The sequence below is a fragment of the Pinus tabuliformis genome, chromosome 1_2 (assembly GCF_031772625.1).
Source record: "Pinus tabuliformis cultivar Carrire ecotype Pingquan chromosome 1_2, CPIR1, whole genome shotgun sequence".
Classification (NCBI taxonomy): domain Eukaryota; kingdom Viridiplantae; phylum Streptophyta; class Pinopsida; order Pinales; family Pinaceae; genus Pinus; species Pinus tabuliformis.
Genome location: NC_142298.1, coordinates 749,202,673 through 749,216,658, shown reverse-complemented (window position 1 = coordinate 749,216,658; position 13,986 = coordinate 749,202,673). Strand labels below are relative to the sequence as shown.

The 13,986-nt window shown below is 38.9% G+C and overlaps 1 protein-coding gene across 1 annotated transcript in view; it reads left to right on the top strand.

Moving 5' to 3' along the window:
• The window catches only part of MCCA (methylcrotonyl-CoA carboxylase alpha chain), a 388,726-nt gene extending 377,483 nt beyond the window's left edge, over window positions 1-11,243 (top strand). The window contains exons 14-16 of the mRNA XM_089395890.1: window positions 10,322-10,564; window positions 10,654-10,749; window positions 10,894-11,243. Coding sequence (XP_089252016.1) covers window positions 10,322-10,564; window positions 10,654-10,749; window positions 10,894-10,902 — 348 coding nt within the window. The 3' untranslated portion in view covers window positions 10,903-11,243. The remainder of the gene's footprint in view (window positions 1-10,321; window positions 10,565-10,653; window positions 10,750-10,893) is intronic.
• Window positions 11,244-13,986: the final 2,743 nt, after the last annotated feature.

Sequence of the window (13,986 nt, the reverse complement as noted above, 5' to 3'; positions counted from 1 at the left end):
CTATACCTTTTAGAGGACGAATTTGGGTGTAATTGATGAATTTCAATGTTTGGATATCTCTCTCTTGTCTTGGAGCTTCATTATTGGGATAATTTTGGTGATTAGATATACTCTTTGCACATGTAAATAATTTTTTCATGTCTATTCTTGTTATTTTCTTTAATACTTTGATGTTGATGGGATCTTCGCTATACTAGATCTGAAATTTATTTCTTTTCTTATGCAAAATTATGGAAATTTAGTCTTTTGTAGCATTGCATCATCTCATGTATCATGTGTGAAAGGGTGAATGTTCCTAGAGATTGTTTCTATTGAACATATTTTGGTAAGTCATCGATTATTTCAAATTGAAGTATAAATTGTTCTAGCAACTGCTCTCATGCCATAATTGCCATGCGAAGTTGTTTAGGAGGCTCCTTGATTGGGTGTAGTTCCTCTAAATCACAAATTTCATCTTGACTCCATTTTCCCCAAAGGATTAGGCACTGATCCTTCCATAGGTGATCATTTTCAAAGAGAATTCCTCTCACCTTCCACTCCTCTAGGCCTATCCTCCATAGGTCACCTAGGGCATCACTTTTTTCACAAGTTAACCATCAATAGAATTCGATCTCTTTCCCGCAACTGTGTTGGTGTGTCCTCTAGAAGCCCTCCAAATTTCGCAACTATGTTGGTGTGTCCTCTAGAAGCCCTCCAAATTTCACGAAATTCCAATGGTGGGATCTTGAGATATTTCAAGCCCTACCTCAAGGATCGATTCTTGCCCTTGGTTTTCCATTGGCTAGTGACCTTACTAAGATCACAGCATTAACTTATCAAAAGAAAATTCTTTCTTTGATCCTCTTCCCTTCCCTAATTAGGTCAATTACTTGGTTGATCAACTCCATATCTTTGACCTAATTTTGGGTCCACTTGGCCTTTTGTCGTCCTGCAACTTGTTAACTCCAATTCCACAAAGTGTTGATTCGGGGTAGCATCGGATGTGCTCTAGCTATGAAAATTGGTGGAGAGGCTAAGGCATATGAGATCTTCAAGACCCAGAAATGGTATGGGGAAATTCTACCCATTGAAGGAGATATTAAAATAATCAATATTTTTAATGGGTTCCTATGTCTAAACTTATGAAAATAAAAATATTAATGGGTATTAATATAAAAATGGGTTAGACTGTTCTAATTGACATTCATCAAGCCAAATCTAATCTTAGCTGTTGATTAGAGATGTACTCTCGGCTGTTGAAGACTCAAAAAAAAAAAGTATAAGAGGAGGTTTGAGGGTCAGTTGGAGACACACCAGAGTTATCAGTTAATTCGATTTTCTAGAGCGTGGTTTGCAAAGAGAAATCGAACCAGTGATCAGTTGCAGCAAGGGGCAATGAGTGCATAGCAGAGAGGCAGAGATAGTGTCAGAAGACTAGCGTAGAGGTAGAGAGGCAGGTGCAGACCCAGAAGGAACCACGTAGAGGCTAGCAGTGACTGCATAGAGGGCTAGAGGGCTTGCGTGAGTGACACAGAGGTTGCAGAAGTGCGCAGAGGACCAGAGAGATTGCGCAGAGCCTCAGAGGGTTGACGTAGAGGATTTCAGGTTGATGCAGAAGCCAGGAGGGCTGACGCTGAGCCTCAGAGAGGTGCTAGAGAGAGTTTCGTGGAGCATACTTTCAGAATATTTGCTTCCAAAGAGAGGTATTACTACGAGATTATTTTCTCTGTAGGGTGAGCTAGTTTGGCACCCAGTTGTACTCAGAAAAGTTGCATAATAATAAAACCTTCAGAACTGCTGCACCGGTTTTCCCAAGTTGGGTTTTTCCGGGGATGATTGTCCAAAAATAACGGTGTCCCTTGTGTTTGTTTATTTCTTTCAGTTGTTGATTTGTAGATGGTTGAGACTGCATTGTGTTTATTTCAGTATTTATATGGTTAAATAACTTGTTCAGTAATTAACAAGTAGGAGAAATAAACCAGATAGTGCAGAAAAAAATTCTAATGGGTTAGACTTAGAAATTTCAACATGGTATCAGAGGGTTGCATATCACAGGAGAGATGAAGGCACCAATTGAATCAAAGAGTTTGCAGCAGAAACAACTATCTCGAGTGACAAAAGTTGTTCCTACGCAGAAAGCAACAAAGAAGGGGTGACGCAGAGGGCTTGCGTCATAAGTTCGAGTCAGAGAAGGGGCCAACGCAGAAGCAGTGAAACACAGAAGAGGCTCACAAAGAGCCACGTCATCCTGCTCAGCCAAGTACGAGTGATGCAGTTGGCTAGTGGAGTGATTCAGCCACTATCGGGATTGCGCAGAGCCTAGAGGCTCATTTCTTCAGTTGCTGGGCATAGGAAGTTGTGGGCAGATTGTGGACTGTGAAGCTGGTGGGGTGTTGTTGCTGTCGAGGCAGAACAATACCTAACGGGACAGAGCCAAGGTAGAAGGGAGTCGCTACCTAGGCGGATTTCTAGCCAAGAAATCCAATTCAGTTTGCAGGAGCAAAGGAGATTGGAGAGGTGCGATTCGACTGTTGGCAGAAAGATTTCTAGGAGAGAAATCGAGACTCAGAGGGAGTCTAGAAGATAACTTCCAGGAGGGAAGTAGAGACGCAGAGGAGTCGAAGAGAAGAGCAGAGATGGCCATGAACGGACTGAGGGACCAGGAGAGGCTGAACAAGGCGTTCAACTTTGTCATCTGAAAGGCCAGGATCCTGTCTGTTCTAGATGGATATCGCATCAAGGCCTTTTCCTTGAGAACCGTGGCTATCCCAGTCGACCCAGCTGATAACGAAAAGTATGAGGATGCGATGGCCAAGGCGAAATGCATAATCCTTGATGGGGTCAAGGATCATGTAGTCTAGCATATTGCCGAGAAGAATACGACAAAGGAGATGTGGGAGACCTTGACAACATTGTATCAAGGCACTTTCGTGTAGAGGAAGATGCTACTAAAGAATCAGTTGCAGTCGTATCAGATGCAGAAGGGGGAGCAGATAGATCACTTCCTCAGCAGGTTGTAAGAGATCCAGGATCAACTAACTTCCATTGGGGCCACGCCGGATGAAGAGTTAATGGTGAGGACTGCCCTGATTGTAGTCTTCGAGGAGTGGGAGATGTTCGTCCAAAGCATTTTGGGTAGAGCGAATCTTCCAGATTGGGAAGAATTGTGGGCAGTTCTTCGCCAAGAAGAGATTAGACAACTGACCAAGGCAGGAAGTAGCAACAAAGGAGCCCGGGTCAAGAAACAGGAGGAAGAGGATGCAACTCTAGCATCTGCGGGGCAGCAAGGGAAGAGGAAGAAGAAGGACCTCTCCAAGATAAAGTGCTTCAACTATGGAGAGTTGGGCCATTATGCAAACCAATGTCCGAGGAAGAAGAATAAGGGAGAGGCGTCTGACTCCAAGGCAGTGCCAGCGAAGGCAGAGGAGGAGGTGGAGGATGATGACGATTGTGCCATGAGTGCTCATGTACCTCTAGAGAAGAGGTGGGGAGACATCAAGCTGTAAGCAGGAGGACTAAAGGAGATGTGGGGCAGGATCCTTAAGGTATCCAAACTCTTGGATCATATCGGCTATGGAAGCCCTAAAGTGATAGTAGCAGGATGGCGGATGACGGTAGAAGCGAATGCGGATGAAGCAACAAAGAGTGCTAGAGTGCAGTAGTCCCTGGTAGCGCAAAGAGGGTTGCAGCAGTGCAGGAATGCACAAAGGTGTTTGTAGCAGTGTGAGAGGCACAAAGGTGTTGCAGCAACACAAAGGCAACAAAGGGAGCACAAGATAGCGGCAGAGAGAGATTCAACATCAGGAGGGTTTCTAGCCTAACAAGGATGTCAGTAGTTGGGTAGATTAGTCACCATCGTCTCAGTAACTGAGTTACAGTGCAGTAGTAGCAGTGGTAGTGCTATGGGCAGCATGATGAGAGAGGGCTGCAGTGCAGATGCAGTGTTGGGAGGAAGGACTAGCAGCAGCATGGATGCAGAGGGAGCTGTCGTACAGATGTAGTAGTGGCAGTGGTAGAGCCATGGGCAGTAGTACATGATGTAGTAGTGCAGAGAATGTTGGGCAGGAAGGCCAAGCATCAGCACAAGTACCGGTGCTGGATAATCAGGGTGATTCTCAGTGGAGTATTACTAGAGCACATTCTTTGCTAAAAGGGAGTGTTGATTTCGGGTAGCATCGGATGTGCTCTAGCCATGAAAATTGGTGGAGAGGCTAAGGAACATGAGATCTCCAAGGCCCAAGAAATGGTTTGGTGAAATTCTACCCAGTGAAGGAGATTAAAATAATTAATATTTTTAATGGGTTCCTAAGTCTAAACTTAGGAAAATAAAAATATCAATGCGTATTAATATCAAACTGGGTTAGAAGGTTATAAATGACATGGATCAAGCCAAATCTAATCTTAGTCGTTGATTATAGATGTAATCTCGATTGTTGAAGACTCAATAGAAAAAGTATAAGAGGAGGCTTGAGGGTTAGTTGGAGACACACCAGAGTGATCAATCAGTTCAATTTTCTAGAGTGGGGTTTGCTAAGAGAAATCGAACCAGTGATTAGTTGCAGCGAGGGGCAGTGAGTGCATAGCAGAGAGGTAGAGACAGTGCCGGAAGACCAGCACAGAGGCAGAGAGGCAGACACAGACCTAGAAGGAACCACGCAGAGGCCAGCAATGACTGCGTAGAGGGCCAGAGGGCCTGCGTGAGTGATGCAGAGGCTGCATAAGTGACATAGAGGGCCAGAGAGGCTGCGCAGAGCCTTAGAGGGCTGACGCAGAGGCCAGGAGGGCTGATGCTGAGCCTTAGAGAGGTGTTGGGGAGAGTTTCGTGGAGCAGACTTTCATAATATCTGCTTCCGAAGAGAGGTATTACTACTAGATTATTTTCTCTATAGGGTGAGCTAGTTTGGCACCCAGTGGTACTCAGAAAACCTACATAATAATAAAACCCTCAAAACTTCTACACTGATTTTCCTAAGCTGGGTTTTTCTGAGGACGATTGTCCAAAAATAATGGTGTCCATTGTGTGTTTGTCTATTTATTTCAATTGTTGATTTGTATATGGTTGAGACTGCATTGTGTTTATTTCAGTATTTATATGGTTAAATAACTTGTTCAGTAATTAACAAGTAGGAGAAATAAACCAGATAGTGCAGAAAAAATTTCTGATAGGTTAGACTTAGAAATTTCAACACAAAGATCATTCAAAAGCCAAGTATCCATACGGCCTTCTGAGATTAGGGGTTTCTATAACAAAGCATACTCCCAAACCCTATCCTCAAAAGCCCTCTTAGCCCTTCCTAGAGAGCCCATCACCTTGCTTCTAAAGCAAGCAACCCATTTAATTGAGTCTCTCTTGCGAATAGGCTTAGGAATCACTTCCTTATCTTATCATTGACTATATATATTCTAGTGATTCCTCACATACCAAGACTCCTCCCATCGGTGAAAGTCCGTAAAGAGCAGGGAGCCTTAGCTAAGGTGACAGTGGGCTATCGCTCCATTGTTGCCCTCGACCTAGTAGTTGCTCTATAGGATCCCCTCTTAGGACGAGTTCTTAGTTTGAGTGGTAACAATACTTGTGCAAGTTATGGAGTAACAGGATCTATGGTAAGTATGACCTCTTTCTCCACAAGGTAGCATGGTTCAACATCTTCCAAGGGATTCTACAACCTGCTCTTCTATGGAAGAATTTTGGAAGCACCCTCCAACATGTGACAATCTTGGAGACCTTGGTTGGTCATGATTGCAACTTTTCAAGCAAACATGACAATAGTCAACAACTAAGATAAACAAAACCTTCTAGTCAATGAAATATCTTGGGCATCTAACCGCTCAACCATTCTCAAGCCCACACATTGATCATTGGCATAAATCAAAGCTTCCAATCAATGTTATTAGAACCGAACTGGTGGTCGAACCGAAAAACCTTGTGGATCGCGAACCGGACCGGAATCTGTAAAAAACCAGAAAAAAAAAACAAGTTTACCAAAAACACATAAAATATTCATAGTTCAAAGAAAAGCATATATATTCATGTGCATCTATATGAATCCCAACCATTTATACACAAATATGCGAAAGTTCTCATTTATATAGCAAGTAATAGTGCATATAACCAAAATAACACTTAGTGCAAAACATCTATAAACCAAAAAACATTAAGAAGCAGGATCTAAAAAGTCTTTATAGTCCAAAATAACATGATAGTATGATACTATAGTCTACAAAATTACAGCTACAGCTTACAAGTACTAGTTGTCAATGTCATCATCAGAATCATCATCCTGATCATCCTCCTCATCCTCATTTGAATACTGATTAACATCAAAGTCTGCAATAATTGCCTATATTGGGATCTTTGTCATCAATATAACCCTCTAAGCGTTAAAAGAAGATAGAAAAAGCGTGGCATGTCAAGTCAAGATTTTGTTAGAGTGATGGGTACATTTTTAGTAGAATCATGATAGAGGAGTTTGACAACCATTGCCACTAACATCAAAGTACATAAAGGGGGTGGTGCTCTTTGTTAAATACTAGTTTCTTACCCTCGTACATGACAAAATCCAATGGTAACGTTGCAATCCCCGCAATCCTAATATCCTGAAAAATTGTTAAGTTTGTTGGATTTTAACTTTTAAGTGAAATCTAAAACTTTACTTTCTCCATATGAAATCCAATGAGGTTGGAACCACTCTCAAACATCCTGAGTCATTTCATGGTAATGTTAAAAATTTAAGTAAAAGGATGGAAATGAAAAAACATTCTCCTTAATCTTTCATTTCCATCTTTTTACTTAAATTTTTAACATTATTATGAAATGCATAGAAATAATAGGACCATAGCAAGAATAGGACCATAGACTTGAATACTAAGTTGGGCTAGGGGAGAATTAGAATTGGACCAAACAAATCAAAAAAATAAAAAAAAAAGGCAAATTTTTTACGCTGACTTGGGAAGGTACAAACTGCAAGGTACACACTGCACAAAACCGGTCCTGAACCGGCTGGTTCAGTGAAATAGGCCGGTTCAGTACCAAACCAGCTATTCCAGTTTGGAGGCCCAGTTTGGATTGGTTTTGGGCTGAGAATGAATGGACCAGCCAGTTCCACTGGTTCCGGTCCGGTTCTGATAACATTGCTTCCAATGGCTCCCTCTCACAGGGAAATAGTCTCTCCAGAAGTGGAATCTGGAAGATTTCAGACATTATGCTTTAATAATTAATACCATGTTAATTTTCAGAGCATGGTAAGCAGAGTCCGCACTTGGAATAACCTAAAATATTAGGTAGCTAAAAACTTGAAAGCTTCTAGCAAAACCACAGATCTAAGTAAACTAATCTAGAAATTCATTGCTGAAAATTCAAACAACGGATACAAAAATGTGAACTATCAGCCATATCTGTCTTCTATAAACATTGAAAGAAGAAATACACTTCAATAGCTCAAAACAATAAGTCATTAACTGCCACAGTGGTGTGCCATAATCTTTCTGTGAGACCAATTGAAAGACATAATGAAGAACAAGAAAATCAAGTGACAGAAACGCTCAAAGCCAAATCTCATTAATCATATTATTCACATGTATACCTAACACTTAATAAGTATATAAAACTTAGAATAAACACTGTCCCAAGATACACGTGAAGGTGGTCTGGGACTTGGGATTAGGTGCCAAAAGGCTAACAGTTACTGGGGGTCCAAACTATAAGTATTGTAGACAAGAGGCATGTGACATCGCGACCATCAAAGTCACAGGACATGAGACACAAGACAGGGCAACCCCTGCAACAGGACGCAGAGAACACACTTTATATAGATATTAAAAAAACAACAAATTATACATTAAAAAAAATGAAATACAAACATAAAAATTCAAATTTTATTAGAATTTAAAAACTAGAACAAATTCAAATTTTATTAGAATTTAAAAACTGGAACATTTACATGATGATAATACAAATTCAACAAATTCAGTCATACAACTCTCTAAATCAATGATGATCAAATACCAAACTCACAAGATATTAGAACCATAAACTACAGAAACTACAGTCTTCCCATTAAGTTATCAAAATAGAATCAAAACTATTTAGTACTTTGGACTAAATCAATGATGATCAAATACCAAACTCACACGATATTAGAACCATAAACTACAGTCTTCCCATTATGTTATCAAAATCAAAATGTATTTCATATAAGTTATCAAAATTACATAGATGTATATCAAAATTACATAGATATTGAGTAATTACTATTATAGGCGGTAATGCCAATGGCAAATACATCAAAATCAACGTATTAAATAGGTATTACATAGATATTGAGTCACTACTATCAATGTATTACATAGATAAATACATAGATATATCTATACATAGATATTGAGTCACTACTATTATATAGGTATTACATAGATCATAGATATTGAGTGACTACTACTATAGGCGGGAATGCCAATGGATAGATAAATACATAGATAGAGTCACTACTAATAGTAGTGATATTGAGTCACTACTAATAGTAGTGATATTGAGTCACTACTACTGTAGGCGGGAATGGCAATGGAAAATATTACTATAGGCGGGTATGCCAATGGAAATGCCAATGGAAAATACAGATTTAGAAGCATATATTATTAGGCCATCTAGGTTTTAAAAACAAAATCCAGGAAAACAAAATCCAGAAATCAGTTTCTTGAGCCTGAACCAATCATCAGAAGGTTTGAATACATTTTCTGAGAGAATATCAGCTTGGTTTAAGAAAGGAGAATAACCTCTGTAAAATTCAAGCCCTCTTTACTAGATTAACAGCTTGCCTGGTCTTGGCAATGTTGTTGGGCACAACTATCCTGTCCAAGAAAGGATGGGAGCCAACCTATCCAAACCAAGGCCTACTAAATACAGATTTAATGAGCCTACCTGTATTTATGAAATCCTGAGGCCAGCTCAGGTTAGCTTTTAATGAAAATAAGTATTTATATCTTTGTTCCGTGAATCATTTGGTGTTAGTCTGTGGCTGAAAGCCCTTTAGATCCTGTTTATGCTTGTTGATGATGATATTTCTGCTCAGAAGTCTCTCATGCATGATATCACACATACTCATGAGTTAGATTTGAAGAGGAATAGATGTAAATTCTGAGAAAAACAAGGTTTATTTCAAACCTTTTAATGAAAAATGATCAGTTGAAAGAAAGGCGAGCTTAATGAATGGGTCAACAACAGTACAGATTTGGAAAAAAGACCTGGAAGTGTCCAGTTCTAATTCCCCGCGAGTTTTGATGAACCTGAGCTTAGAAAGAAAGCACTGTTAAGAGTGTAATATTACTATTGGTGCAGATTCTAGAACAAAGCAGAGCATGATATTTTCGGACTGTAGCATGCACAAAAAACCTGAGCTTAGAAAGAAATCACTGTTAAGAGTGTGTAATATTGCTATTGGTGCAGATTCTAGAACAAAGCAGAGCATGATATTTTCGTACTGTAGCATGCACAAAAATCTGTAACAGCAGCACTCTCCTTTGTTGGCCCAACAGGAGTAAATTGGGAACCCTCTGTGAAAGCATCAAACCAGCGTTATAACAATATTTGTTGCAGGCTATCTCTACTCTTAAATATCAGATATCACAGCCATCTTTTGACAGCACGTGTCCTATTCTCAGACATGGCTAGGGCACGTGTCTTTTGAATAGGACAAGTGCCAAACTCATATTTGATATGTGTCCCATCGAAATGGTGTCCAACACATGCGACATGCCACATGAGAGCCCTAGGGACATGTCCTATCACTTAGGTGACCATCTAGTTTTACGATGGGGAGAATGATTTATTTTGAGACACCAATGCCTTAAGATGCAATTCGTATTAAAAAAAAATAATGAAATTTATCTTTGGTTTGTGGACTTATATTTCAATGACCCATAAAATTTTAGAAGGTCATTTGGCTAGCTATGAAGACCCTTTTGTAGATTTATGTCAATTACATATGGAGGATAAAAGTGGGTCACAATGGCTTCATTAAGATTTATAGTACATCCCTATCAAATGGGTTGCATCTGAATAAAAAGCGACACTTGCATAAATATGTTCCTGCCCAGTTTCACAAATTTTATGTTTCAGTTTTTTTATTTCATTGGCTTCAAAGTTGTGATTTATAAAACCCCTACTCCATGGCTATCCTGAATTTAAAATTGGAAAGATGGGAAATTGAAAATGTTAATTAAGCTGCATATGTTTTTCCTTCTCTTTGTAGAATTATGACGTGCAGACTGCAGTCTACTTAATACATAGCTTGGTTGATTGTGAATAGCATGGCTGCTAACTTTGGAGTTTTACTTGGATTTCTAGGACTCCGTTGAACATATACATATTTGGTATGGCAACTGTCACCATCATTTCATGCGAGATATAATGAAATATCATGATGAAGAGGATGTTCAAACTAAAGATAAGTCTGACACATTCATTCCAAGCGTTAAAGGATCAGTGGTTGCGCCAATGGCTGGATGCGTTGTGAAGGTTCTAGTAGAAGATGGGGCAATGGTAAAGAAGGGCCAATCTATTCTAGTTTTAGAAGCAATGAAAATGGAGGTATGTTTAACTGTGCATGGTGGTCAGATTGCATAACGGTAACATTCTATGACTTTGGAAAGTAATTTTGTCTGCTTTTGATTTTCCAGCATGTAGTCAAAGCACCATATGAAGGTTGTGTTCGAAAGCTACAGGCTGTGGTTGGGCAGCAGGTGTTCGATAATTCTATTCTTTTCAGTATTGAGGTTTGTGTACATGCACATTCATGTTTTTTGGATGCTAGGATTGAATACCAAGCAATTTTGTCATTTTAATGCAATATGGCACTCCTTGACTGCTTCAGCATTTTAATTAATAACCTCTCTAAAATGTTATGCTTTGTTGACCAGGATAAATAATGCTATTAGCAAGACTATTTTCAATGGAAAGGATATGGTATTTGGTGGGAATCTTGATCGAGGATGGTGAAAACTTTCTTGATTAATAGATATAAGCCATTCACCAGGAGACTGAAGGTGAAATCTTCTTATAATGTTGAGATAAAGGATATTCAAGCATTCATTGTGAACCAAATGCAGAAAATATAACCGTATGTATCACATCAACATGAACATGTACAAAATATAATCGCAAGTTAAGGCATGAACATGCATAAAATGTAGAGCGTGAGGCTCTTTTCACTCCCTCCTATTTTTCTTTCTTTTTGCAATCTCTTTAAAAGGAACACATTTCTGTCAAACGTAATTGTTTTAATAACTCTAGCTATACATGGGTTGGGGGTCTCCATTTGATGGGCTTGCTTTAGTACTTGTGATAATGACCAAAAACCCTTGCTAACACTAAATGTGCGAAGTACACGATAACATAATTTTCAGTCATAAAAACAAACCTTTTGTGTTTGTAGACATGTTATTGTCACACTGAATATCGAAGGCTAGAAGGTCACATATAAATTTTACATGATATTATTACCTTTACATATATAGTTTCATGTATATACATGCACAATTCCACGAATTTAAATAATTTAAATATGCAATTATTTATATGCATATGTTTTTCTTGAAAACGTTGTTGGATTCCTGTCCAAAATTTTTGAAGGGAGGAACTTGATTGGATTTGAACATGCAACTTATGTTTTTCTTGTTGGTAAAATATTTTGGGAAAATGGTTCAACTATTTGAATTAACTCTTTAAGCTTATACACATTTATTTATATGCATATATGCATATTTATGTGTATCTGCTATTACATAGACATATAAATGAATATGTAAAAATCATGTCACATGTACACAAATATGTCTATATACACATCAAACTATACATATTAATGTGTCTACATATATATTCTTCATATATATAGATATGTGTGTGTGTCTTAGTATGTGTTTGTGATAAATAAAGGTAAAAAACAAACTAATAGTATTTATTATTATATAATTTATATGTTAATAATATTTTAAAAGTAGCAATAATAAGTTCTTGGGATTATAAAAACATTTTTTAAAATGAAAATTATTGTTTTGAAATGAATTTGAAAAATGGTTTTGAGACTCAATACCTACAAGTGTAACTAGGCGATTAATGGAGGATAGAGCACCTATTAAAAACAATGCAAATGTAAAATTAAACGAGATAACAATCAGTTAACAATGTCGGTGTTAACCTTATTTTTGTAAGGTATCCATGATGTTGGAGTGGACTATAAGCTCATTGTTTATGGATCATAAGGTATCAGAGTAGTTAAATCCTTGACTATGACATAGCTATTGTAACTTTGTAAAAAGAAGACTTAATATGGATAAGCAAACAAAGGAAGGTTGGAAGATTGAAGGGCAATCAACGTTCATCTTCAAGAAGAGAACAAATTCTTGAGAGAGGGGGAAAAACTTCAGACCTTTTCCAAATTGCTACATGTTGACGGTGTTGGAACCACCAACATTTAGGGGATCTCTCCGATATGAAGTCCCAACTAGACCTCAAACTGTTTGGAGCAGGAGTCCCAACAGTGGGCGGTAGTGTAATGCCTTGACTGTTGTAGCGCACTAAGGTAAGTCTGATAACTACATGTTGACATGTTGGAACCACCAACATTTAGGGGATCTCCCCGATATGAAGTCCCAACTAGACTTCAAACTGTTTGGAGCAGGAGTCCCAACAGTGGGTGGTAGTGTAATGCCTTGACTGTTGTAGCGCACTAAGGTAAGTCTGATAACTTTGGGTGAGAGCAAGTGTGTGAACCTGCGGAGAGTCAAGTGCGATGCATGAAGGTTCTAACACACGGAGGGGAAAAAGAAGTGCACCCCTTAGAAGCTTGTAATAGTACGTAGCTTGAAAGGAACACACGAGCGGAATGACATCACAAGCTAAAAAGCATAATAGTCCACAAATTAAAGTGATGAGTTAATCCAACAACACACATTCAACAAGATTTGTACAATTGCATACAAAATAGTTCATAATAAAATGCGTAAGTTAAACAACATACGCTGTCAATGCAACCAGAATAGTCCAACTACATTAACAACATATGCATGAAAGCGTGTTGACTCTGATATTATTATTATATGTGAAAGTTCCATCCATACATACACCATTGACGACCACTAGCCTCAATAGTGGAACAGTACAGTCAAGAACATTTGCTCCTCCAAAGAAGTATACTCGCTCTATGCTATGGAGAAGCCAAGACTCTTCACAATAATCCCAAGCCTTCTCTAATCCTAAGCCTAGCCAAAAGCCTGGCTCCCAAAAGCTTGTTCTATGAGTTATGAGGTTCTATTTATAACAAATGATGGGGTGACCCTTGACATTCCCCTTTGTGACTCTTTGACTTCCCTCATGACTCTTCAACTTCCTTACAAGTAACTCATTACATAACATGATGGTCTTTCACATTCCACTATGACATTTGAAAGTTCACTCACAACATATTTACAAATAATATTACATTTTCCACATGTACCCATGTAAGACAAAATAGGCTAGAGACAGCCTAACAAGACAAAACACTATGATTCCGAAGTTTGGGGAAAGACCAACTCGGCAACCTCCACTTGGTGCTTCTCGGTCACATATTGATGCCAAGCTTGGTACTGCATGATGGTGTCCCCAAACTATTTGATGGTGTCTTTCTGAAAGCAAACTTTTGCCTCCATGGCATCTGAGTATATGGTCTTGGAACCTATATCCAACTCATTCTGAAGCATGTATAACATGGTGTTGACCTTGACAAGACCACTGATGTACTTCTGCATGTTGTGTGCATTTAGCACCAAGTCTTCTCTGGTGGCCTCTCGTCTTAGCTGGTCCATGTACTCATCGATCTCTAGCTGGACTTGGTTTTTGGGTTTAGCATCGGTGAGGGAACTGATTAATGGGATCCTGTACTTCTTCACCATGACATCCAAACTATTCTACAACTGCACATATGAGGCATGTATACTGATAATGAACGGGGCAAGTTTCTCATAGTTTTG